This window comes from Hyperolius riggenbachi, chromosome 3 (assembly GCF_040937935.1).
Source record: "Hyperolius riggenbachi isolate aHypRig1 chromosome 3, aHypRig1.pri, whole genome shotgun sequence".
Classification (NCBI taxonomy): domain Eukaryota; kingdom Metazoa; phylum Chordata; class Amphibia; order Anura; family Hyperoliidae; genus Hyperolius; species Hyperolius riggenbachi.
In genome coordinates this window covers 433,221,700-433,246,193 of record NC_090648.1, presented here as the reverse complement: position 1 = coordinate 433,246,193, position 24,494 = coordinate 433,221,700, and the positions used below count along the sequence as shown (strand labels likewise).

The window sequence follows — 24,494 nt, the reverse complement described above, 5'->3', positions numbered from 1 at the left end:
CCTTGCCCGTCATAGGTAGTTACAGGTGTCCCTTAATACAGAAGGTTCCTCTGGCTACCTAATGCTAAGTGGCTAGAGGTGCCCCCAACTGAAGGGATATCTCGTCAGTGGAATGCCAAGAGCAGAGTGAGTGACCTCTCAGTTATGCTCTACTCAGGACTCTGCATAGGGAAGGAGACACTCGGAGAGGGAAGCGAGCCACCTTTTCAACAACAGGCGCCTGTAGGCATGTGACTACAGTGCCTTATGGTAAATCCAGCCCGGAGCACCTGTCTCACTAGTGTTATGCACTCAACCAGCTTTCAGCTGATTACTTTTTTCCCCATTTTCTAAGAGGTTGTGTTTGTGGAATAAGCAGTGTCAGCTCTCCTTTGTTCTGTTGTTGAGAAGCTAGTGGGCGGCGGTAATCAGGGGCGTAACTACAGGGGAGCAGCCCATGTGACCTCAGGAGGGCCCAGAGCTGTACGGGGGCCACAACTACTACTTCACTCCCTCCGATAAAAGGGCTCATCCTTCAGATCAGGTGTTTTTGAGGCTGCATTGGTTATGGTGTGAAGATTTTAAAAACGACACTTGTTATATGAGTTATATGACCCTTGCAAGATGGGGCCCAGACTGTGAGGGTCACAAGGGGTTGGCAAGGTAAGAAGTGGGAACATTGGGGGGCCCCATGATTTGTAGTTATGCCCCTGGCAGTCATTAATAATCAGGGGAATACCGTAATGGCACGTTTTTCCTTCTGCCATTATAAGCAATATTAGCAGAATTTAAGGTGACATCTTTGGTATGGATAATCTCAGGTTTGAGTACATTCTCTGTCAAATTAAACTATTTTATTGTTTGTTAATGAAATGTCTATGGTGGCCCCGCCCCCTCCTATCATGTGACCCTGCATCCGGCTGGTCACTCCACATTGCACTGTGCTTGCCCTCGGGATTGGTGTAGCGGATGCAGAGGACGTGTGGCATGTACACATAGCGTGGGACGCTAGGCCCAGAACCCCATCAGAACTGTGTTATAATGTCTCATAACTCTCTAGCTTTCCTTCAGACTTCAGGTTCACTGTACGTTGTATTCCTGTAGCTCAGGGGTGTCAAACTCACTCAAGGTGCCAAAATCTAAAACATGGTCTCAGTTGCGGGCCATATTGTTATTAAGTTTAATATTTGCCTGCTCCAGTGCTGCTTCAGGTCTCCTCTGATTTTCCTGGCAGCCACCTGCTCTATGCTGCATACCTCTGGATGCAGGTCACATGACCAGAAAGCAGATATACAAGCACTAGGCCAGAAACCCACTCGGAGCGCTTTTTAAGCGTGAGTGATTTCAAAAAGCTCTTGGTAATGCAATGCTATGGGGGATTTTTAGAAAATCACATCACTCAAGTGGGATCACACCCATAGCATTACATTAGCTAGAGCTTTTCAAATCACAAAGCGCTCAGAAAAGCTCTCCTAGTGGGTTTCTAGCCTGAGCGTGTGACTGCCAGAAGAGACAAGACACATCGCTGGAGCAGGCAAACATTACACTTCTCTGCAATGTGGGGAGAGAGGGTGTTGAGTGAAAAGGTGTGCGTGTTTTGTCTGTCTCGCGGGGGACGGGGTAGGAGTTGTGGATCTCAGGAGGGGGCCTCATGCTAATTTGGTCCGTAGGTTGTTGCTGCACCCTGTCTAAAACTGGCTGTCATTTTTTTACTGCTTACAATCATGCACTTTAGAAGCTCTAGAGGGCCACATGGGAGGTGAGGAGGGCCACATTCGGCCTGTGTTGTAGATTATCTGTTGTAGATTCACCATGTCTGCAGACAGATGGGGACAACAGTACCGCTTTACTCTGATCTTTTATTAGTAATGAAGGTGCAATGGGCCACACAGAAAATAGTCTTTTTTATTCACATGCAGGGACAACAAGACATAAGTGTTGAGTCCTGGTGCATTAACCAGTACAGGACAAAATGTACGGGGCAAACGTCTCCTGAGGTGTGCGTAAGGCAACTGTGCTCAATAATCTGATAAAAAGGCGAATGCTGCTGCGCAGGATCGTTCCTGTGTCACGTCATTCCATGTTACACAAGTCCTATGTTTAATCTCATGGCTACTAGAATAATCACATCTCATACAGTCATATTTTGTTTCCAGCAACGTCAGTATTACTATTGCCATAGATCACTCGTTCAAACACAATTCATGTGGCTGTGAACCTGGGCTTGAGGCCCAAAGTGTTTTGTTGTGCGAAGTTCCGAGGTATAGAAGTACCACTTGTGTAAATTGACAATTGTGACACCCAAGATATGTGACCTAATTGTAGGAATGCTCCATTTTTTAACGAGAAGGTTATTTGTGTAGTGGGTAAAAAATGGGTATTTTTAGTCAGGTTTTGTGAAGCCTTGAGGTTCTCCTAGGAGAGCTTTGTGCCATCTCTGGTGGGCACTCTGAAGTTGGTGTAAAAAGATTCCACTTCTGTGGCATCTCTGGTGGATACTCTGAAAATAGGCCTTGTTGGCTTCTTAGGTATCATCTGTGGAGATCTCTGACATTTCTGATGAGTTCCCTGATTCCGGCCTAATGGAAAGGAAGTGACTTCTGCTGATACTTCCTGCACATCTAATGGATTCAGCTAATACTGGCCTCATGTAACCTCTTGGTGCTCCATGTGGAAATCTCTGGCCACCCAGGTGGATATTTCTGAAATAGACCTTTTGCAGGCTAAAGATCCTTGCGATCGAGATCTGTGACATCCTGGAGAGTACTACTCCTGCAATCCTTGGTGACACTAGAGGTGCCTGTAATAGACATCTATGGCATCTTGGAAAGCAATACTCTAGAAGGCCTTGCATAGTTATTAGGTAACTCTTGTAGAGATCTCTTATCTCTGTAGAGGGTATGTTTTCAGTACAAGCCTTGTTCAGCCTTGGTGCTATTCCTGGAGAACTATGTAACATCTCTGCTGGTACCTCTGAAGAAGTAAGTTGGGTTTTCTACTGGAGCTTTGGAGTGTCTGTCACAGAGCACTTCTCTCTTAGCCGAGGTGTAGCTCCTTCTCCTGGTTCAGGTGGAACCAGGTTCTCATTTGCCCTCGGAAGTGCTTTGAGCACTGAACTTTGGTCCTATCGACGGCTAGGCATGGGCGAGCTGTGAGACGGGTGCAGTAATCTGTGTGGGCCTGGGGACGCTGGCACAGAGGGAAGCAGCTGTTCCTCCTCTGGCACCAATTTAGCACGGAAGACTCGCAGAATTTCATCTAGCTTGTAGTCCATCTGGGTTACCTACAGGAAAAGGGACATATAACCGCCATGTTAATGCAAAAATCACTGGCAAACAAAATGTTCACCACAAATTAAACAATGTAAAACTGTTTCTAATTTTCTGTATATAATGTATCAGGGTTAGAGCTACTGTTCTACCCAGTTCCTGTACAGGAGCCCAAGAGGAAGTTAGAGGAAATACTTTCAAAGAATGGAAAAGTCCCACTTTGGAAAGCGGCCACAAGAACAGGTTTGTTCCCATTAGAAATCTACTTCTAACTGCTGTTTGGGTGACAAACATATACATTTTGGAGTTCACCTCAGGCTTTGTGGGGGCCAACTCTCGTGGAGCAGAAAGTGAGGGGTCAACTTCCTGATGTAGACACAGATAACAGCAAGAGTATTTAAAGAGACTCCGTAACAAAAATTGCATCCTGTTTTTTATCATCCTACATGTTCCAAAAGCTATTCTAATGTGTTCTGGCTTACTGCAGCACTTTCTACTATGACAGTCTCTGTAATAAATCAATGTATCTTTCCCCTGTCAGACTTGTCGGCCTGTGTCTGGAAGGCTGCCAAGTTCTTCAGTGTTGTAGTTCTGCTATGAACTCACCCTTCCTGGCCCCTCTATGCACACTGCCTGTGTATTATTTAGATAAGAGAGAAGAGAGAAGCTGCTCTAATCAGCTGGATAAATCGTCCTCTGAGCTGGCTGGGCTTTCACATACTGAAGAATTACAGACAAGGGCAAAGCTGTTTGCAGGAAGAAAAGAGCAGCCTGAAACTTCAGTGCATGGGGGAAAGAAACACACAAACGATCTCTTGAGATTCAAAAGGAAGGGTGTATACAGCCTGCTTGTGTATGAATGTATTTTCTATGTGTGGACATACTGTACATCAACCTACTTCCTGTTTTGGTGGCCATTTTGTTTGTTTACAAACAAACTTTTAAAAACTGTTTTTAACGACTTTTAATGCGGCGAGGAGCGGCGAAATTGTGACAGAGGGTAATAGGAGATGTCCCCTAACGCACTGGTATGTTTACTTTTGAGCGATTTTAACAATACAGATTCTCTTTAAGCTTAGAAAACTACCTGAAACACACATACAATGTCTTGACTGGGTGACATTGGGAACCAGGGAGAGTGACACTGGGAACCGGGGAGGTTGACACTGGAAGCCAGGGAGGGTGACACTGGGAGCCAGGGAGGGTGACACTGGGACACACTGGGAACCGGAGAGGGTGACACTAGGAGTTGGGGAGGCTGACACTGGGAGCCGGGGAGGGTGACACTGGCAGCCGGAGAGGGTGACACTGGGAGCCCCACCAACTGTACCTCCATAACACGTGTGAACTTGCACATCGCTGGATGATACTGGGAGTAGTGTTGGGCGAACAGTGTTCGCCACTGTTCGGGTTCTGCAGAACATCACCCTGTTCGGGTGATGTTCGAGTTCGGCCGAACACCTGACGGTGCTCGGCCAAACCCTTCGGCCACATGGCCAAACTAAGAGCGCATGGCCGAACGTTCCCCGAACGTTCGGCTAGCGCTGTGATTGGCCGAACGGGTCACGTGGTTCGGGCCCGAACGCGCTCTGATTGGCCGAACGGTCACGTGGTTCGGGTAAATAAATACCCGAACCACGTCATATCTCCGCCATTTCTCTGTGGGTTTAGCTTTGGGTAGGCAGGCAGGGTAGTTCGCTCTCCAGCCACGCTAGCCAGGGTCCCCCCCAGTCATTGTGTGTCGCTGCTGGGAACAGTAGTACACCGCTCGCTCAGCCACACTATATATATATAGCATTGTTTACTGCCACTGTGTACCTCGCTCAGCCACGCTATATATAGCATTGTGTTTTCTGACACTCTGTGTACACGGCTTAGCCTGGCTATATAGCATTGTGTGTACTGCCACTGTGCACCTCGCTCAGCCACGCTATATATAGCATTGTGTTTTCTGACACTCTGTGTACACGGCTTAGCCTGACTATATAGCATTGTGTGTACTGCCACTGTGCACCTCGCTCAGCCACGCTATAAATAGCATTGTGTTTACTGCCACTCTGTGTACACCGCTCAGCCAGACTATATACCATTGTTTACTGACACTCTGTGTACACCGCTCAGCCAGACTATATACCATTGTTTACTGACACTCTGTGTACACGGCTCAGCCTGACTATATAGCATTGTGTGTACTGCCACTGTGCACCTCGCTCAGCCACGCTATATATAGCATTGTGTTTACAGCCACTCTGTGTACACGGCTTAGCCTGACTATATAGCATTGTGTGTACTGTCACTGTGCACCTCGCTCAGCCACGCTATATATAGCATTGTGTTTACTGCCACTCTGTGTACACCGCTCAGCCAGACTATATACCATTGTTTACTGACACTCTGTGTACACCGCTCAGCCAGACTATATACCATTGTTTACTGACACTCTGTGTACACGGCTCAGCCTGACTATATAGCATTGTGTGTACTGCCACTGTGCACCTCGCTCAGCCACGCTATATATAGCATTGTGTTTACTGCCACTCTGTGTACACCGCTCAGCCAGACTATATACCATTGTTTACTGACACTCTGTGTACACCGCTCAGCCAGACTATATACCATTGTTTACTGACACTCTGTGTACACGGCTCAGCCTGACTATATAGCATTGTGTGTACTGCCACTGTGTACCTCGCTCAGCCACGCTATATATAGCATTGTTTACTGACACTCTGTGTACACCGCTAAGCCAGACTATATAGCATTGTGTGTACTGCCACTGTGCACCTCGCTCAGCCACGCTATATATAGCATTGTGTTTACTGCCACTCTGTGTACACCGCTCAGCCAGACTATATACCATTGTTTACTGCCACTCTGTGTACACCGCTCAGCCAGACTATATACCATTGTTTACTGACACTCTGTGTACACGGCTCAGCCTGACTATATAGCATTGTGTGTACTGCCACTGTGTACCTCGTTCAGCCACGCTATATATAGCATTGTTTACTGACACTCTGTGTACACCGCTCAGCCAGACTATATAGCATTGTGTGTACTGCCACTCTGTGTACACGGCTCAGCCAGACTATATATCATTGTGTGTACTGCCACTCTGTGTACACCGCTCAGCCAGACTATATAGCATTGTGTGTACTGCCACTCTGTGTACACCGCTCAGCCAGACTATATACCATTGTTTACTGACACTCTGTGTACACCGCTCAGCCAGACTATATACCATTGTTTACTGACACTGTGTGTACACCTCTCAGCCAGACTATATAGCATTGTGTGTACTGCCACTGTGTACCTCGCTCAGCCACGCTATATATAGCATTGTTTACTGACACTCTGTGTACACGGCTCAGCCAGACTATATAGCATTGTGTACTGCCACTCTGTGTACACCGCTCAGCCAGACTATATAGCATTGTGTGTACTGCCACTCTGTGTACACCGCTCAGCCAGACTATATAGCATTGTGTTTACTTCCACTCTGTGTCTGCTGGGCCTGGGAACAGTAGTACACCGCTCACCTGCCACTGTATAGCATTGTGCTCTGTGTCGCTGCTGGGAATAGTGGTACACCGCTCACCCGCCACTGTATAGCATTGTGCTCTGTGTCGCTGCTGGGAATAGTGGTACTGTATAGCATTTCTGTACTGCCACTGTACTGCTGCCAGTCAGCGTGTACTGTAAGGATAAGTGAAATGAGGAAAAAATCCGGTGAAAGAGGAAGGGGCAAGGGAAGAGGTGTTTCCCCTGACGGTTCACGTACAGGCCAGAGGGGAGCACCCAAGAAAACCCACTCAATACCGCCCATGTTGTCCAGGACAACAACCCTCACAAATCCAAAAGAACAGGACCAGATAATTACTTGGATGACCTCTCAAGCGTCCAGCAGTGGGTTAAGCAGCACCAGCACATCACGCACGAGGTCCGAGTCCTCAGCCAGTTACAAGGAGCCAGTGGGCACAAAGCTGACACAACCGGCAGCGACACCACGCACACAACTGCCAGATAACCAGTCCGATGAATTACCTCAGGACACAATGGGGTATTCGCAGGAGCTATTCCCAGCCCAACAAACTTCCACCTTTCAAAGGTCAATGGAGGAACAGCCAGAAATGTTGTGCCCGGTTTCACAACCATTAACTGTGGGAAATGCACCGCGCACTGAAATACAAGGCGAGTCCGAGGAGGACTCGGAAACCCAAATCCCAGAGCAAGTTGGGCAGGAGGGGTTGCAATTGCAGGAGGTCGGCCGACAAGATCTGGAAGACGACGTTGGAGTGAGCTGCGCAGAGGTTGTTCTGGGGAGCTCTACTCCACGGCGGCGGCCCCCCACAATGACATATGACGAGTTTGAGGAGATGGAAGAGGAGGGTATGGACAATGTGGACATAGACCCAGATTTTGTTTGTGAACGAGAACATCGCCGTCGTAGCAGCAGCACAGATGAGTCTGTTGAAGAACCCACTGCTGCACGAGTTCGCCTTGTGCCACAAGGTAGGCGGCGCGCAATTTCAGGCACCACAAGCGTGGAAGTTCAAGTGAGAGGCAAAAGAGGAGCAAACAGAAATCGCCAGCAAGGAGGCAGGTGCTCCAAAGTCTGGGCTTTCTTTGAAGACTGCACTGAGGATGTTACCATGGCGATTTGCAAGGTGTGCAAGACCCGCCTGAGCAGGGGGAAAAGTATTAACAACCTCTCCACCACCAGCATGAGCCGCCACATGCTATCCAAACATCCCACTCTGTGGGCAAACGCGGCAGGACAGGGTACCAGCAACACTGCCTCCCTTGGGTTCACCAGACTCACCACCAGACCCGCCTCAGCAGCAGCAGTAGCCCAGCCATTGCGTGGTTCACAACATTCACAAACATCAGACGACGCTGACACTGTCACTTTCCGGAGTAGTGCTCTTGAGGTCTCCCAGTGTTCATCAAACACAACAACCAACAGCCCTTCCGTGTGCAGCGCTACGGTTCAGTTGTCTGTGTCGGAGATGTTTGAGCGCAAGAGGAAATTGCCAGCAAATGACCCCCGGGCCGTGGCAGTAACAGCCAGCATAGCCAAGCTTCTGGCCTGCGAAATGCTGCCATATCGAGTGGTGGAGACAAACAGCTTCAAGGGCATGATGTCAGTGGCCATCCCACGTTACGTGGTTCCCAGCCGCTACCACTTTGCGCGCTCTGCAGTGCCTGAGTTGCATGAGCACGTGGTCAGCAAAATAACCCGAAGCTTGAAGAATGCCGTTGCCTGCAAGGTTCACCTCACCACTGACACTTGGACGAGTGCGTTCGGCCAGGGTCGATACATCTCCCTTACCGCGCACTGGGTGAACCTTGTGGAGCCTGGCAGCGATTCCTCACCTGCTACGGCGCGGGTGTTGCCCACGCCGCAAACAGCTGCACCGCCGTCCCTCCCACTGGATAACAACAGCAGCACCTACCTCTCTGACTCCTTCTCCTCCAACGCATCTCAAAGCTGTACCTCATCCGGAAACGCTAACCCAGCAGCAGTAGGATCGTGGAAGCAGTGCAGCACAGCTGTTGGCATGCGTCAGCAAGCGTTGCTGAAGCTGATCTGCCTTGGGGATAAGCAGCACACAGGGGAGGAAATTTGGAAGGGAATAAAGGAACAGACGGATTTGTGGCTGGCACCGCTGGACCTGAAACCGGGCATGGTTGTGTGTGATAATGGGAGTAATCTCATTCGCGCTTTAAGGTTGGCTAAGCTGACACACATCCCTTGCCTGGCGCACGTGATGAACCTAGTAGTTCAGCGGTTCCTGAGGACATACCCAGGCGTGGCCGATCTTCTGTTGAAGGTGCGTCGAGTGGCCAAACATTGTAGAAATTCCAGTACTGCTTCGGGGGCACTCGCCAAGATGCAGGAGCGCTTCAATCTCCCCCACCATCGCTTGCTGTGTGATGTCCCTACGCGCTGGAATTCTACGCTGCACATGCTAGCACGCTTTTGTGAGCAGAAGAGTGCAGTGGTCCAGTACATGACGGCGCAGTACCGAGGCGCATCCGGACAGCTGCCAAGCTTCTGTGGATCCGATTGGGCCAACATGTTGGACCTCTGCCAAGTCCTCCAAAATTTTGAGCAATCCACGTTGCTTGTGAGCAGTGACAACTCTTCAGTCAGCATTACCATACCACTGCTGTGTTTACTGAAGAGGTCAATGTTGAAAATCAAGGAAACAGCTGTCATGATGCAACTGGGGGAATCTGAAGGAGAAAACGATCAGCGTGATGGTACCAACATCAGGCCATCCGCCTCAGGGAACGCTGGCCCCAGCAGCTATGACGAAGAAGAGGAGGAGGAACAGCTGGATTTGGAGCAGGAATTTCATGCCACCACTGACGAGGGCCAGAGCGGTGCACGTTGGACTTCCACAATTCAGCGCGAATGGTCAGCAGAAGCAGACCAGGAGGAAGGTGACGACTATGATGCATCACAACAACTATCACAACGCTCACAAGAGGATGATGAGGATTCTGGTAGGACTCTGGCACACATGGCTCAATTCATGCTAGACTGCATTGAACGCGACCCACGCATTGTGCGCATTCTGGACAACACCAATTACTGGGTTTATACCCTTCTGGATCCACGGTACAAACACAATGTTCCAAAACTGCTTGAAGAAAGAGTCAGACAGGTCAAAATGGAAGAATACCAGCAGGCCCTTGTGGAGACTTTAGAGAGGAGATTGACATCCTCCCCCTCCTCTAGCCAGTTGTACGCCGACAGACTGACTTCCGCAAACCCAGGACGACCAGGAGGGCAGCAAACAACGCAAGCCGCAGCTAGTGCCCAAAAGGGAATGGTATCGGCAGTGTCCTTGGAGTGGGAAAATTTTCTGACACCCATGCAGCAGCAGCCCACTGAACAGCAAGCGTGCAGATCCACCTCCAACACCGATCGCCTGGAGAAGATGGTCAAGGACTACATGTCAGATGACGTAGCTGTGTCGAACAATCCATCCGCACTCTTCAACTATTGGGTATCGAAGCTAGACACCTGGCACGAACTGGCAATGTACGCAATAGAGGTGCTGGCTTGCCCGGCAGCCAGCGTTATGTCGGAACGCTGTTTCAGTGCTGCCGGAGGCATCGTCACAGATCGGCGTATCCGCCTCTCCACAGAAAATGCAGACCGTCTGACTCAAATTAAAATGAATCAATCCTGGATTGGAAATGACTACGCAACACTCCAGGACCCCAACCAAGTAACATGACCAATGAACATCTGGGATGGTGTAGCGTTTCCGGTCCCTGTTTATTGAACCTCTCATCTGTATTACATTTATGACTGCATGGCGGCAAAAAGCATTGCTGCTATATCCGCACGCTTTTTGTCCTCATGCAAGGCCTGGGTTGTTGTGTCTCAAAAAGCATGGCCTTCTCCTCCTGCGCCTGCTCCTGTTCCATCACGTGTGCTGCTGCTGCTGCTGGGTTAGCGTTGCCGGTCCCTGTTTATTGAACCACTTATCTTTATTACATTTATGACTGCATGGCGGTACAAAGCATGCTATCCGCACGCTTCTTGTCCTCATGCAAGGCCTGGGTTGTTGTGTCTCACAAAGCATGGCCTTCTCCTCCTGCGCCACCCTCCTCCTGTTCCATCACGTGTGCTGCTGCTGGGTTAGCGTTACCGGTCCCTTTTCCTGGAACCTCTTATATGTATTACATTTATGACTGCATGCCGACAAAAAGCCTGTTACCTGTGCAAAGAAAACATACATTTCCCGCATTTAAAAGACAGTTTTCCCTTTGAAACTTTAAAATCGATTTTCTCAAAAACTATAAGCTCTTTTTGCTAATTTTTTTTCCTCTTGTACCCACTCCCAAGGTGCACATACCCTGTAAATTTGGGGTATGTAGCATGTAAGGAGGCTTTACAAAGCACAAAAGTTCGGGTCCCCATTGACTTCCATTATGTTCGGACTTCGGGTCGAACACCCGAACATCGCGGCCATGTTCGGCCTGTTCGGCCCGAACCCGAACATCTAGATGTTCGCCCAACACTAACTGGGAGCCAGGGAGGGTGACACTGGGAGCCGGTGAAGGTGACACTGGGAGCTGGGGAAGGTGACACTGGGAGCCAGGGAGGGTGACACTGGGAGTCCTACCAACTGTACCTTCGTAACGTGTCAATTTGATCCTGGTCTTGCTGGGCTGCTGCAGCTCTGTGTCTGACATCGTCAGTGAAGTCACATGCATAGCAGCACGCTTGGCCCTGCTGGGTGGGGAATGTGTATGCTGCACCACACTGGCCATGTTACTGTTACCAAAGCGGGCGGATAGGAGGCAGACTGGGAGGCAAATCAGAGGCAGGGTAAGTGTCCAGAGTGCTGCAGCCGGGTCATCCAGGGATTAACCCGGGACTTTTCTCAAGACAAATTGCAGCCCGGGACATGTGACCCTGAATCTGGGACGTGTCCAGGGTAAAGTGGGACATCTGGTCACTGTAGTTCTCCCCATGTTTGCATGAGTTTCCCCCCATACCCCAGATACAAATTAATAGATGAATCAGCTTTCCCTCCAAACCTGTCCCTAGTTTGTGTAAGGGTCATCAGACTCTGAGGGACAATAAGTGATGTGAATTGTCTGATGTCTTCTTGCTATATATAACAGCATAATGATAACAGAAGCATTCCACACTATCCAAATACAATAATAACTTCTTTCCCTGGATTGTGGGCTTTCATATATCAGTTATTTGGAAAGGACAGAGTCTGGGTCATTTACAGGGACCAGAGTCTATTTATCTGCTGCAGAGGAGTGCAGAGAGGACGGGCCTGTGCTCTGGATGATGGGGGCACCCGAGGACTCCATGGAAAAGGGGCTGTGGGTTCACCTGTCAGAGGGTGACTTGGGGACAAGTTGCTGAGTGACACACAGATAATTAGAGACACTCATTATGTGGAGTAAACGGAGGGGTTGTGTATTGCTGGCTGTCTGGCTGATTCCAGGATGCACAGACAATGCTTGCACTGAGCCAGTCCAGCCAGCCGATCATGCCAGGGCCGTGGCACTGCCAAGACATCAGCCTGCGTTCTACTTCACTAGGCCAGCAAGACTCTCAATTAATCTGGCCAAATGGGAAACAAAAGGCCAAAAGTGGGAGGGGGGGGGGCACTGGGCACTGACCTGAATAACATTATTCAGGCCTGGGAAAATGTAAGTGTAATGTAAGGGGGGCAGGGGGTCTGCAGTGTGCCAGGCTAACTGACCCCAGTGCCAACTATTACCGTACACTCATTTCATCATAATTATCGAAAGACTCATTTATAGAAAAAAAGATGTATGGCACGTATTACCAGTCGTCTTCGCTAAAAAAAACCTTTATTACAATCTATATACATCTAATGCTGCTTATGTGTGAATTTAAAGCCTGAAAAACAAATAAAATCCGTTTTTTTTTTAAATCTTTAATATCGTTGCTATGCATGCATGTATCACAGCGGAGCCATGAGAAAAAAAAATCAGTTACGAACCTTTCAATACCATAATTTTCTGCAGTTATTCTTTTTAACAATACTTCATGTGAGTGTGTCTATATATATAGTATATAATAACGTTTTATTGATTGTCTATAATATATATATAGTTTTATTGATGAGCATGAAGGCACAACACCCCAATGAGTGCTGTTAAAATAGCGCAGGAGATTTGGGCGCAGCGGACGCCTCCATAGGCCGTAATGAGTGAGTAATTTAGGCGCCGTCAAAAGTTAAAACTCAAATTACTTTTAAAACACTGTAATTCGGCCGTCAGCAATTGCTGTAAACCGAATTAGATCATTCCCCACCATCCACGGCAACCTGCAGGAGGAACAGTAATTAACGACGCTTACATTTATGCAGGAGCAGGGTAAGCTTTATCCTGTGCCCAAATCTCCTGGCAGCATATTCATAGGTATACCACCCCAAATGCCATCCCACCCAAAACCTTCTCTCCTCCCAGGAGGCCCTCTTGTCCTCTAGCTTAGTCACTTCCTCACACTCCTGCATCCAGGACTTCTCACAAGCGTCCCCTCTCCTGGAGATCTTCAAATGTTCTCTCAAAACACACCTGCACAAACAAGCCTATCATTTGCTCTATGTAGCATTGGAGGCTTTCTGCCTCTCCTGTGTCTCCTTCCCTGATGTTGCCAACCCACTACCTTCTAGATTGTAAGCTTGCAAGGGCAGGGATCTCCTCCTGAGGCCTGGAACCCACTAAAAATTGCAGTGTTTTCTAAGCGATTTCATGAGCGTTTTCCATAAATTTTGGTAGCGATTTTAAAAAGTCTAATCATTTTGCCAGCGATTGCGATTTTTAATTCTGATTGGTGTTTTCAAACTGTTTTAATTTTTGAAACAGTTTGCAGTAATTTAAAATGGAATACTTTACACTGAAGTGCAAACGCTCCCAAAATGCTGCATGTTCTGCGATTGCGATTTTGCTAACTGCAATCGCTACTGTGGAATTTGTTACATTTATGTGCATTGGCAGAGCGTTTAGGGAAATCACCAGCGATTTAAAGCGCTCCCTAAACGCTCAAAAAAGCGCTCTAGCTTGTTCCAGCCCTGATGCACCGGTAATTTATGATAGGAACACGTACAAGTGCTGTTGATGTCCCAAACCACCCATCAGAATTGTCTGGATTTGTATTGCTGAATGTCCTGATTGTACAGAGTACAAAACAAATAATGGGGAGCATACTGTAGCTACATAAGAGCTTCAAAACTATGTACAGCGCTACAGAACATGTTGGTACTTTATTATTTTCACATTAATTATATATCATTATTATTATTTATTTTATTTATAGTTATTTTTATAATCATTAGTAGTATTTATTTACAGGTGCACTAGTGGGAACTTGAAAACTGAGACAAAAATGATGTAAGGCCCAGTGCGCACAAAAAAACCGCTAGCAGATCCACAAAGCGCTAGCGGATTTGGGTGCGGATGACAGAGTTTAGTCCCAGTGCACACCGGGCGGATCTTGATGCGATCCGCCGGCTGCATTCACATCAGCATCCGCATGGCTAATGTATCTCTATGGGCTGGGGCACAAGAGGCACGTTTGCGGCTTGCTAAAAACCTCAAACCGCCGGTGTGCACCAGCCCATAGAGATACATTAGCCATGCGGATTTTCAGGCGGATGCGGCTGGCGGATCCGCCCAGTGTGCACTGGGCCTAAGTGTTTTGTGAGTGTGCTTGCATGTATTACAGCTAAGCCATGAGACTTTCATCAAATTAAGCGCCAAATTTAGACCACTGCACATGTGCGAGAGACCAGGCATGCAGACACGTGATGTGCAGGCATTGTTGTATACGGCAAAGCAGGAGCATCTCTGGTTGAGGCTGGGTTCACATCAGACATAGCGTGAAAAGGAAGCGTTTTAGGAACGTGGGTTTGCGTTTTTGTATTGTGTTTTATTGTGCTTTTGGTGCGTTTTGCATTTTTTTCGCGCTGATGCGTTTTACATGTGTTTTGCATGCGTTTTAATGCATTTGCGGTTCACTAATGGAAAACGCATGTGTTTAACTTTATGCAAATTACTAGGAAGACAACAGGAAGCGGAAACATATCACAGATCTTTACTTTTTTATGAAAAACGCATGAAAACACAATGCATATGCGTTACCATAGACTTTCATTATGTGCATTTGGCAGCCAGCCTGCATATTATGCAACACTACCAGCGTCTGCGAACGCTTACTGTAAATCAATGCTAGTACTTCTGCGTCACATAGACTAACATTGCTGCATAAAATGCAGCCTTTCCTGCTCCGCAAGCGTTTCTGCCATGTGTGCACCCGGCCTTTGTGCAATAAAATGAAGCTTAGGGAATATAATAATTCTTATGGAAAATGGTTAATGTTCACTTAGGTTCACACTTGCGTTGAAGTAGCAAACAGTTTTACCACTTAATTACAGATCACCAGTGATTACTGGTGATTACCAGTCGGTGGGATCCATTTTCACTCCATTTGCCTTCCACTGCTTCCGTTCCATTTCCCTCATCCCCCCAAAGTGAAAGAAATGTTCAGTTTTCTCATTGCCCCCAATGTAGTGCTTTAACGTCTGTTTTCGTTCCATTGGGCTCAGTGGTCAGGAAAAATTGCTGCAGCAGGAAACTTGGGGTACGTTCAGCGGATCGTGCGGAACGGATCCATTTGAACTGATGGATGTGAACGTATCCATAGGTTAACATTGGATCCATTCACATCTGTTCCCTTCCGACCCGGGAATAGACCGTGTTTTAGCGTTAATGTGAACCGGGCAATATTCTGCAAGCAGGCAATAAATAGTGGCTTTGTTGCTTTTTTCACACACCGCGTGCAATTCCTACTACCAACAGTCAGCTGGCTGACGTGTGCAGAAAATGCAAAGCATTACATGTAGGGCTGTTGAGTCAGAGTTGAGGAGTCAGAGCAATTTTGGGTACCTGGAGTTGAAGTCGGTGGTTTCAAAAAACTGAGGAGTCAGTCAGAGTTGGATGATTTTTTAACCAAATCCATAGCGTTTGTAAAAATTAAACTATTGACTCGAAATCGAGGAGTCAGAATCGGGGCAATTTTGGGTACCTGGAGTCGGAGGTTTCATAAACTGAGTCAGATGATTTTTGTGCCGACTTCACAGCCCTGATCATTTGTGGAAAACTGTTACCATTTTCTGAATACTCAAGTGTGATCCCTGCCTCGCTGTAAAAATATAGTCTGGTTCACACTTTCAATTATGATTGGCCAAACATTGACCAATTTGACCACCTCCATGTAGCACAATCACCTTCATGTAGTGTAGCTATGCAATCTGCTCATAGTATTCAATATCTGTTGACCCTCATAGTACATGGAGTTGGTAAAATTGGTTAGTGATTGGCCAATCATAATTCAAAGTGGGCTTGATTCACAAAGCCGTGCAAACTGTTTAGCATGGGAGTGCTAAACAGTTAGCACGTGAAGTGCCGTTCACAGACTTTTGCGCGCGCAAAGTGCCGCAATTCGCGCGATCGAGGACTTTTGCGCATGCAATTTGCCGTGAATCATGGCAAATTGCGCGCACAAAAGTCCGTGATCGTGCGAATCTCGGCACTTTGCACGCGCAAAAGCCCGCGAACGCCACTTCACGTGCTAACTGTTTAGCACTCCCATGCTAAACAGTTTGCACGGCTTTGTGAATCAAGTCCAAAGTGTGTACCAGGCTTATGTGTGAAATTGAGCAGCATGTTCAGATGTCTCTGTATGTGTAATGCTAGGTACACACCACACAATTTTCTGTTAGATTTTCTCTTAGATTTACCTGCCAGATAGCTTTTTTCCATGTTATAGGTAAATCTAACAGAAGAATCTAACAGAAAATAGGATGGTGCGTACCTAGCATTATGCTGGGTACACACTATGAGATTTTCTGGTAGATTTACTGTCAGATCGATTATTCCCAACATGTCCGATCTGATGTCCGATCTATTTCCAATCGTTTTCTGTTCACTTCAATAGGAAATAGATCGGAAAATGCTCGGAAAGCAGATCGGACATGTTGGAAATAATTGATCTGACAGTAAATCTGCCAAAAATCTCATAAATGTGTAGCTAGCATAAGGGTGCATACAAACATCCAATTTTGATTGGTAATTTTTACCACTGCCATGCAGTATTAGAGCTTCCCTACACAATTTGTTAGTATTCAAAATGTGTTGGCCCTCATGCTATATGGAGATGGTAAAATTGGACAAAGGTTGGCCAAATAAATTGGATGTGTGTATGCACCCTTCATGTCTGTTGTAAATAAAGTTGGTTTAAATCAAAAAGTGTATTTATTTGGTTGGTATACACAGGGAATGTCTGAGACATGACATCATATGTGTGAGACCTGGAAACAGCATGACAAACATGAGAGCCATGACTATTTGTAAATTGTGATTGGTTGCCATAAATGCAGCCTTGGAAATGATTGCGTGAGAGTTTGTGTGTCTTATCCAAAAGAAAGGCATGTTCATTGGCTAATAATGTAATCATGTGTGAATTAGGCCCAGTTCACCCTGGACGAATAAAAAACTGATCTGTGTAAAAACTGATCTGTGAAATGGATCAGTTTTTAATAGGCATCAGTTTTTGATCTGTGACTTTGTTAGCGAGCGGTCGATGAGACTTGTCTAGGATTTTTTTATCACAGCCTCCCCATACTTGTGGTTCATTCCCTGGAATGTGCCCAATGGATCCGTTCTAACAGAGCAATGTGAATGGGTCCTATTGATTAACATAGGATCTGTTCCCCTCTGTTAGGATCCGGTCCGTTTTGCTCTGCTCTAGTATGGGAGTGGGTAGGGGGCATGTTTGGATTGTGGGAGGTTCACCTTCAATAGTCAGAGAACAGTTGTCAGCCCTGTGGGTGAATGTTTATATGCAAAGAGGGTAACAATGACAGCCTGTATTACAAGGTAAGGCATTTAGAGATACATGTGGCAGCTTCATGTAGCCACAGTGTTTTTGAACAATGATCAGTGGCAGGAATGGCCATATATGACATGCGGAACGAGACGCTGTAAACAATACCAGTTGGCTGGCAGCCTTGCTGATCTATTTGGCTACAGTAGTGTCTGAATCACACCAGTAACAAGCATGTAGATAATCTTGTCAGATCTGACAAATATGTCAAACACCTGATCTGCATATGCTTATTCCGAGTCTATGGCTAAAAGTATTAGAGGCAGAGGATCAGCAGGATAGCCAGGCAACTGGTCTTGGTTAAAATGAAATGAATATGTCAGCCTCCATATGCCTCTCATTACAGTTGTCCTTTAAGTTTTGTTGTGTTTCATTCAGTGCTTATATTGTCAGTAGTTTTTATTGCTGTCTGTGTCACGGCTAAGTGGCTGGCTTTGGGAAGTAATGCAGCAATTTGTTTATGTCATATAAGGTGTGTACAATTTTCAACACCAGTCAAACTTTTGTCTGGCTAATTTATGCGCTCACTAGGGATGGTTAATGAGATGCAAATAATTTTGAGTTGATGCAGAATTATGCACATTTTGTATGCAAATGTATGCAGCTTGAACATGAACCAATTAAATTCTGCGGAAGAAACATTTGATTTGTCCATTTTCAAGCTGCATAAATTTGTGTTCAATATTTGCATAATCCTGCATCAACTCAAAATTATTTGCATCTCATTGACCATCCCTAGTGCTCACCCATCTTTCTCATACTTTCTTGTGTGCCAGCATTTCCTGCTTCTAGTCACTTAACCTTCCTCCTTGTATTTGCATGTTAGCGCTATTTTAGGGTACCCAGCAGGAGACCTCATAGGGAACAGTTCTCCAATGACAGCACCCACAGCATAAAGTGCTGTGATTGGCCAAATAGTGTTGGCGTGGCTTGCTACAACCTATCTCAAACCTAGCTGTTCGGGAAAGTGCTTTCCACCCAATCACGTTAGCGGAATATTACTATGAGGTTTCCTGCTGGGTCTCCTAAACTAGACTATCACTGCATTTTTCCATGCACAATTATTTTGCATGCATGCACTCTTGTGTGCCTGCAGTTCTTTCATTTTGTAGCCCTGCATCTGGACAGTTCACCTTTGTCTGGCTCATCTATCCACTCACACTTCTTTCTCATATTTGCATGCATATATTTTTGCTTGCATTCTCGTGTGCCTACAGTTCCTGCATCTATGCGCTCAACTTTCTTCCTTGTATTTGCATTTTTTGCATGCAGTTATTTTGCATGCGTTTTTTCCATGCATGCATTTTTTAAGCCTGCATTTCTTGCATTTTGTAACCCTGCATCCGTGAAGCAATTCACTTCAGCACGCACTGTTCCCTATGCTGTGCCTAACCTGGTTGCCACTAGGGATGATCAATGAGATGCAAATTCTTCTGAAATTATGTGAATATTTCTGCAAATGTATGCAGTTTGAAAATGGACCAATCAATTTAAACTCAGGTCAAAATTGATTGGTCCATTTTCAAGCTGCATAATTTGCATAAAATGTGCATAAATGTGCATCAAATCAGAAGAATTTGCATATCTCTGATCATCCTTAAGGTGCGTACACACATGCGACTATAGTCGTTTGTAACGATCGTTCCCCGATCTTTACCAACGACGATCGTTACAAAAAACGAACCACCGACTATTAAGGCAAACGACGAACGAGCCAAATCGCTACAAAAGAAAGTTCTGTCTCGGCGGATTTTAACCAACGACGATTGTTTGCAAAAGTAGTACATCGTTGGAAACGATCGTTCGTACTAGGCTTGACATGCGCATTTCACTATTTCTCCATGGAACTTCTCATTTTTATGCGCAGGCGCAATAGTTGCTTTCTGTGATGTAACGTTCGTTCTAACGATCAGATCGTTACACACATTTTAAAACTATCTTTACTTAGGTCGTTCTTTCATCAATTAAAAGTTCGTTCGTCGTTCTTAACGAACGATCGTTGTCGCATGTGTGTACGTAGCACTAGTTGCCACCATAGACCTAATGTTTATGACCATGCAGCATTATAAATGGTGTAATGTGGGTGCCGGCTACAACCAGACCCCAACTTACTTCTCCCTCCGAGTTGCTACAACCTAGAGACGAGTATGAATAGTACTGCCTCACTCAATCATGCTTTCAGTCGATGAGCTGTAAGTTGACATCAGTCAGGCTTGTGAGGTCAATCTGTAGCAGATATGATTGAAGTGACTGAGTCCGCCACAAAATTATTCTTGTGTATGGCCAATATATACCATTACATTACATTGCCATTACCTTTTCCTCCAGACGCATAAGCCTGGACCCGACTGTATAGTAACCTTTATCCACTCCTTTCTCTGCAGAACAAAATGACACAGTCATTATCATAATGTCATTATAATACCATTATATAATGTGAGTTTAGAAATGACATGGACACATACACACACACACACACACACACGGACACACACACATGGACGGACACACACACACACACACACATATATACAAACACACACACTTTTCTTACCTGGAAGGAAAAGCCCCGGCTTTCCCAGCGAATGATCAAGTCTGCAAGAAGAGAAAATGTACAGACTGATATTCTAGTTCCAACTGTTATTAGTATGGCTCTTTTTATTTAAATTTCTCTAACATGACTCCCCCCCCCCCCCCCCCCCCAAAAAAAAACAACAACGGTACTTATCCGTTAGCCGGGCGCATCCGGCAGGTGGTGCTAATTACTATTCCCCCTCCAGGCCGACATGGATAGTAGGGAAAGATGTAACTCTGGTGGAGTTTTGTCGCCACCTGCCGGATGCGCCCGGCTAACGGATAAGTACCGCAACAACTAGTAGAGAGACAAGTGGTAGGCAGTAAATAAGTGACTGGCAGGACCCCCATTACTTGGGGGAGAGTGTCTGCCGGGGGGGGGGGGGGGGATGCAGAGCTGGTGGCAGGAGGCTTTTATTGTTACCTATCCAGGTGGCTGGATTAGATTTTTCATCCTCCACCGCAGCGGCGATTTAACCCCGACATGTCTTCTCAGTTCTGATCACATGATGTGACATGATCAGGATCCAGGAGCCCATGTAGTTGTTACAGCACCACCCAGTAGAGGAAGAGGGGTGATGGAAGAGTCTCTTCCATCACCCCTCTTCCACCACTAGGTGGTGCTGTAACGCTGACACGGTCTCCTGGATCACATGATATGACGTGATCGGGACCCAGAAGACCTGTTGGAAGTTCAGTGCCACCGGTTGAGTAAAAGAAGCCGGCAGCCAAACGAGATATCCCGACTGAAAGCTGCTTGTGCAGTGACCTCCTCTAACGAAAAATTTCATTTGAAGCTGATTTCATTTGAATGGGTTAAACAGATAAAGTGGGATTCAAGTAAAAATGTATCCGTGTAGTTTTCGAGGAAGGAGTATTCTCACACGTAGGCTGCAATTCACTAAGCATTACCACATTCAGTAATGCAGAAAACAGCTGAATGTCAATTCACTAAGACTTTTACCACATGGAAAAGTAAAGATGCCGACTATTGAGGTTACTTCCCTCAATAAATGTCAATTCCCTAAGATTAGAGATTTGGTATAACACGTGAGATATTCTGTATTTTAAGACCAGCCTGGAGCGGTCATTAACTAACAATCGGACATTCAGTAAAAGGAACAGACAAAGCAGCCAACTAATAGGAGGAGCGCTGACGTCATCCAGACTAGACTGTACTGCGCTGCGCAGTACAGTCCGGATGACATCAGTGCGACTCCATGAGCCAAACGCTGAAGCTCAAGTACATGCCGACCTGGCGAGGTCGGCTACTACACAGTAGGAAACCAGGAGCTACCGGAGCTGCAGGGAGGGCAAAGGTCGGCTGCCAGGGGCTGGAGAAAGCCCCCAGGTAAGTAGATTTTTGCTTTTTAAAGGTATACTGTAGGGGGGTCGGGGGAAAATGAGTTGAACTTACCGGGGGCTTCTAATGGTCCCCCGCAGGCATCCTGTGCCGCGCAGCCGCTCACCGATGCTCCGGCCCCGCCTCCGGTTCACTTCTGTAATTTCTGACTTTAAAGTCAGAAAACCCCTGCGCCTGCGTTGCCGTGTCCTCGCTTCCCCTGATGTCACCAGGAGCGTACTGCGCAGGCACAGACCATACTGGGCTTGTGCTATACACTCCTGGTGACATCAGCGGGAACGAGGACACGGCAATGCAGGCGCAGGGGTTTTCTGACTTTAAAGTCGGAAATTCCAGAAGTGAGCCAGAGGCGGGGCCGGAGCATCGGTGGGTGGCTGCGCGGGCACAGGATGTCTGCGGGGGACCATTACAAGCTACGGGTAAGTTCAGTATTCCTTCAATCAACCTGGACCTTCCCTTAATGGCCTGGTGCAAACTATGATTCACTACTGTCTGCTTGACATATAAACTTTATTAAATACTGTACACATACTATACCCAACCCATTAAAAGAGCAGTACTGCGGTGCAAGCCTAAGCTAAACACAGCCGGCTGTGTCACATACACGGATCTCCACTGCATACAGCCACACTTCCACACTCACTGATGTTTATACTCCCGGGAGTTTTTATGAAACAGTCTGCATGCAGCAAGCTAGAGTCACATAGCACCAGGAGGTCAGTGGTTAGTCATGCAGGGGCTGTAGCCAGATTGTTAGTGCAGCAGTTCCACGTTAATGGCTGGCATGTGCCTCATCAATGTTTTCATGCAGCGTTAATGGTGCTGGACAAAACTTGCATCGAGCGCATAAAGCATAATATGGGTTGCCACTGAGGGCTCTCACCACCTCCTACGCAATGTCCCACTTCGCTGTAACTGCTCAGCAGTCTCCCGTGGTGCGCTCTGTGTCCTGCTTAGTCCACTCCGCTGTCATGGGTATACAGATGCCGGCATACTTGCGCTATGAATCACGCTTCCTGCTGTTCACAGTCTCGCTGTTCGAGACCCGGATGTGACGTCACCGCACTGCCCCAGCATCACTAGTATCGGCCGCCCACCGGCCTTCGTCAGATGATAGTGGGCGGTTGTTCAACGTTCCATTTTAACCTCCCAGCAGTGCTTGTTATTTTGCATACTCCTCCTCACCAATATACGTTTTCTTTTTTTATATTTAGCAAAGTTACTTTTTCCTTAGTCCCGTTATTCCTTCCTTGCCATAATTGTCCCAACATTACAACATTGCAACATTACGGCGTTTTAACGTTTTGACATTTTGACATTATAGTCCCGTGCAGCAAACCAGGTGTTCAGGATTAAAGGGGAACTCTTCACCTCCTCACAAAAGTCCTCTCATCTTAATATGTACTGACAGTTATAGGATGCAGAAAATTTCTGTCTTAATCTGATATGATGGCAATTCTGTGTGCCTCATCTTTCATGCAAGCAACAGTCATTCATCATACACCCACTGTCTAACCTCAAACCTGACTACAAGTGTGGGGCAAGAGGTCACTTCAGACAATATTGGGATGGTTGTTAATCACTGAGGGAGGAAAGGGGCTAAAGGGAGGTCAGAGTTTAACCCAAGTGGGATGACTGTTCCTAACCTAAAGATCCAACTTGATTCAATTTGACACAATTGTCTGTCAAGAAACAGCAAAAGAAAAAGAGGAAAGAGAAACGAACCCCAAAATCGATTCTGAAACGGGAAAATCTTCCACGGGCAGTGAAAACCAAAAAGAAACCATAGAGATGGAGATTCATGATGAAGCTACGGTCCATGAAACACTCAATATTATTAACCTATCAGAGTTCGAGATCAATGAGTCCCATAGGAAAGTTTTAAATAGGGGGTTGTCATTCTGCCCTACACATCACGGGGACCATTTTGAGGTCTACAAGGACTTAAGACTTTTTCTGCGAAGAGTAATGTTTAGAGTAATGTGGGCCAAGAAGTCTCAAGACCGCGACAGAGAAAGGGATGATGACAATGAAATTGACACAGAATTAACGGTTTCTGATAGACAGGCCCTCATTGACTTAGAAGCCTTGCTGGACTCTAATGTACCTGATGTACAGGATCATGATGGACAACCAGTGACGTTTACAAATTTGAGACCTAGATCAAGGTATTTTCCGCCCTTGTCGCTGAACCCACATTTAAAGACCTTCGGTGAAGCGGTTGAAAGGGATTTGCGTTCCCTAAACTGGCAGCCATCAGTTCGGCCTAATTTAACTCCCGAAGAGAATCGGGCGTTGCAGGAGTTGCGACACGCTGATTCTGTTGTGGTGAGATCCAGCGACAAGGGCGGGAATGTTGTCCTGTGGGGTAAAGAATTATACTTGAGTGAAGTGTGGAGACAGTTAGGGGACGATGGTGTGTATAAAAAATTGTCAACAGATCCCTTTCCTGATATAGTGCGAGGACTTAATGGTAAACTTGACGAGGCACTGACAGCCGGATACATCAATCATGATGAGTGGAGGTTCATGAAGGTGGACACCTACCGTATTCCAGTTCTATACCTCATCCCCAAGGTACATAAAAATGCTGAGTGTCCACCGGGAAGGCCGATTGTGTCGGCCATAGGTGGCCCCTTTGAGAAAGTGGCAACTTTCCTAGATGAAAACTTAAAACATCTGGTTGAGGGGTTACCTTCATATGCACGTGACACTGGACACGTATTGTGCCTGTTGGAGGATTTAAGAGTGGGACCTAGTGACCTACTAGTAGGTATAGATGTGGAAGGACTGTACACATCGATCCCACATCATGTGGGCTTGAGGGCAACTGAGTTCTTTTTAAAGA

General features: G+C 46.6%; 1 protein-coding gene across 1 annotated transcript in view; it reads right to left on the bottom strand.

The window, feature by feature from the left end:
- Positions 1-1,870: 1,870 nt before the first annotated feature.
- Positions 1,871-24,494, bottom strand: part of LOC137561642 (potassium voltage-gated channel subfamily KQT member 1-like) — a 41,550-nt gene continuing 18,926 nt past the window's right edge. Inside the window, exons 4-6 of the mRNA XM_068272953.1 lie at positions 20,264-20,304; positions 20,026-20,087; positions 1,871-3,262 (exon numbers count right to left, since the gene is read on the bottom strand). Coding sequence (XP_068129054.1) covers positions 3,104-3,262; positions 20,026-20,087; positions 20,264-20,304 — 262 coding nt within the window. The 3' untranslated portion in view covers positions 1,871-3,103. The remainder of the gene's footprint in view (positions 3,263-20,025; positions 20,088-20,263; positions 20,305-24,494) is intronic.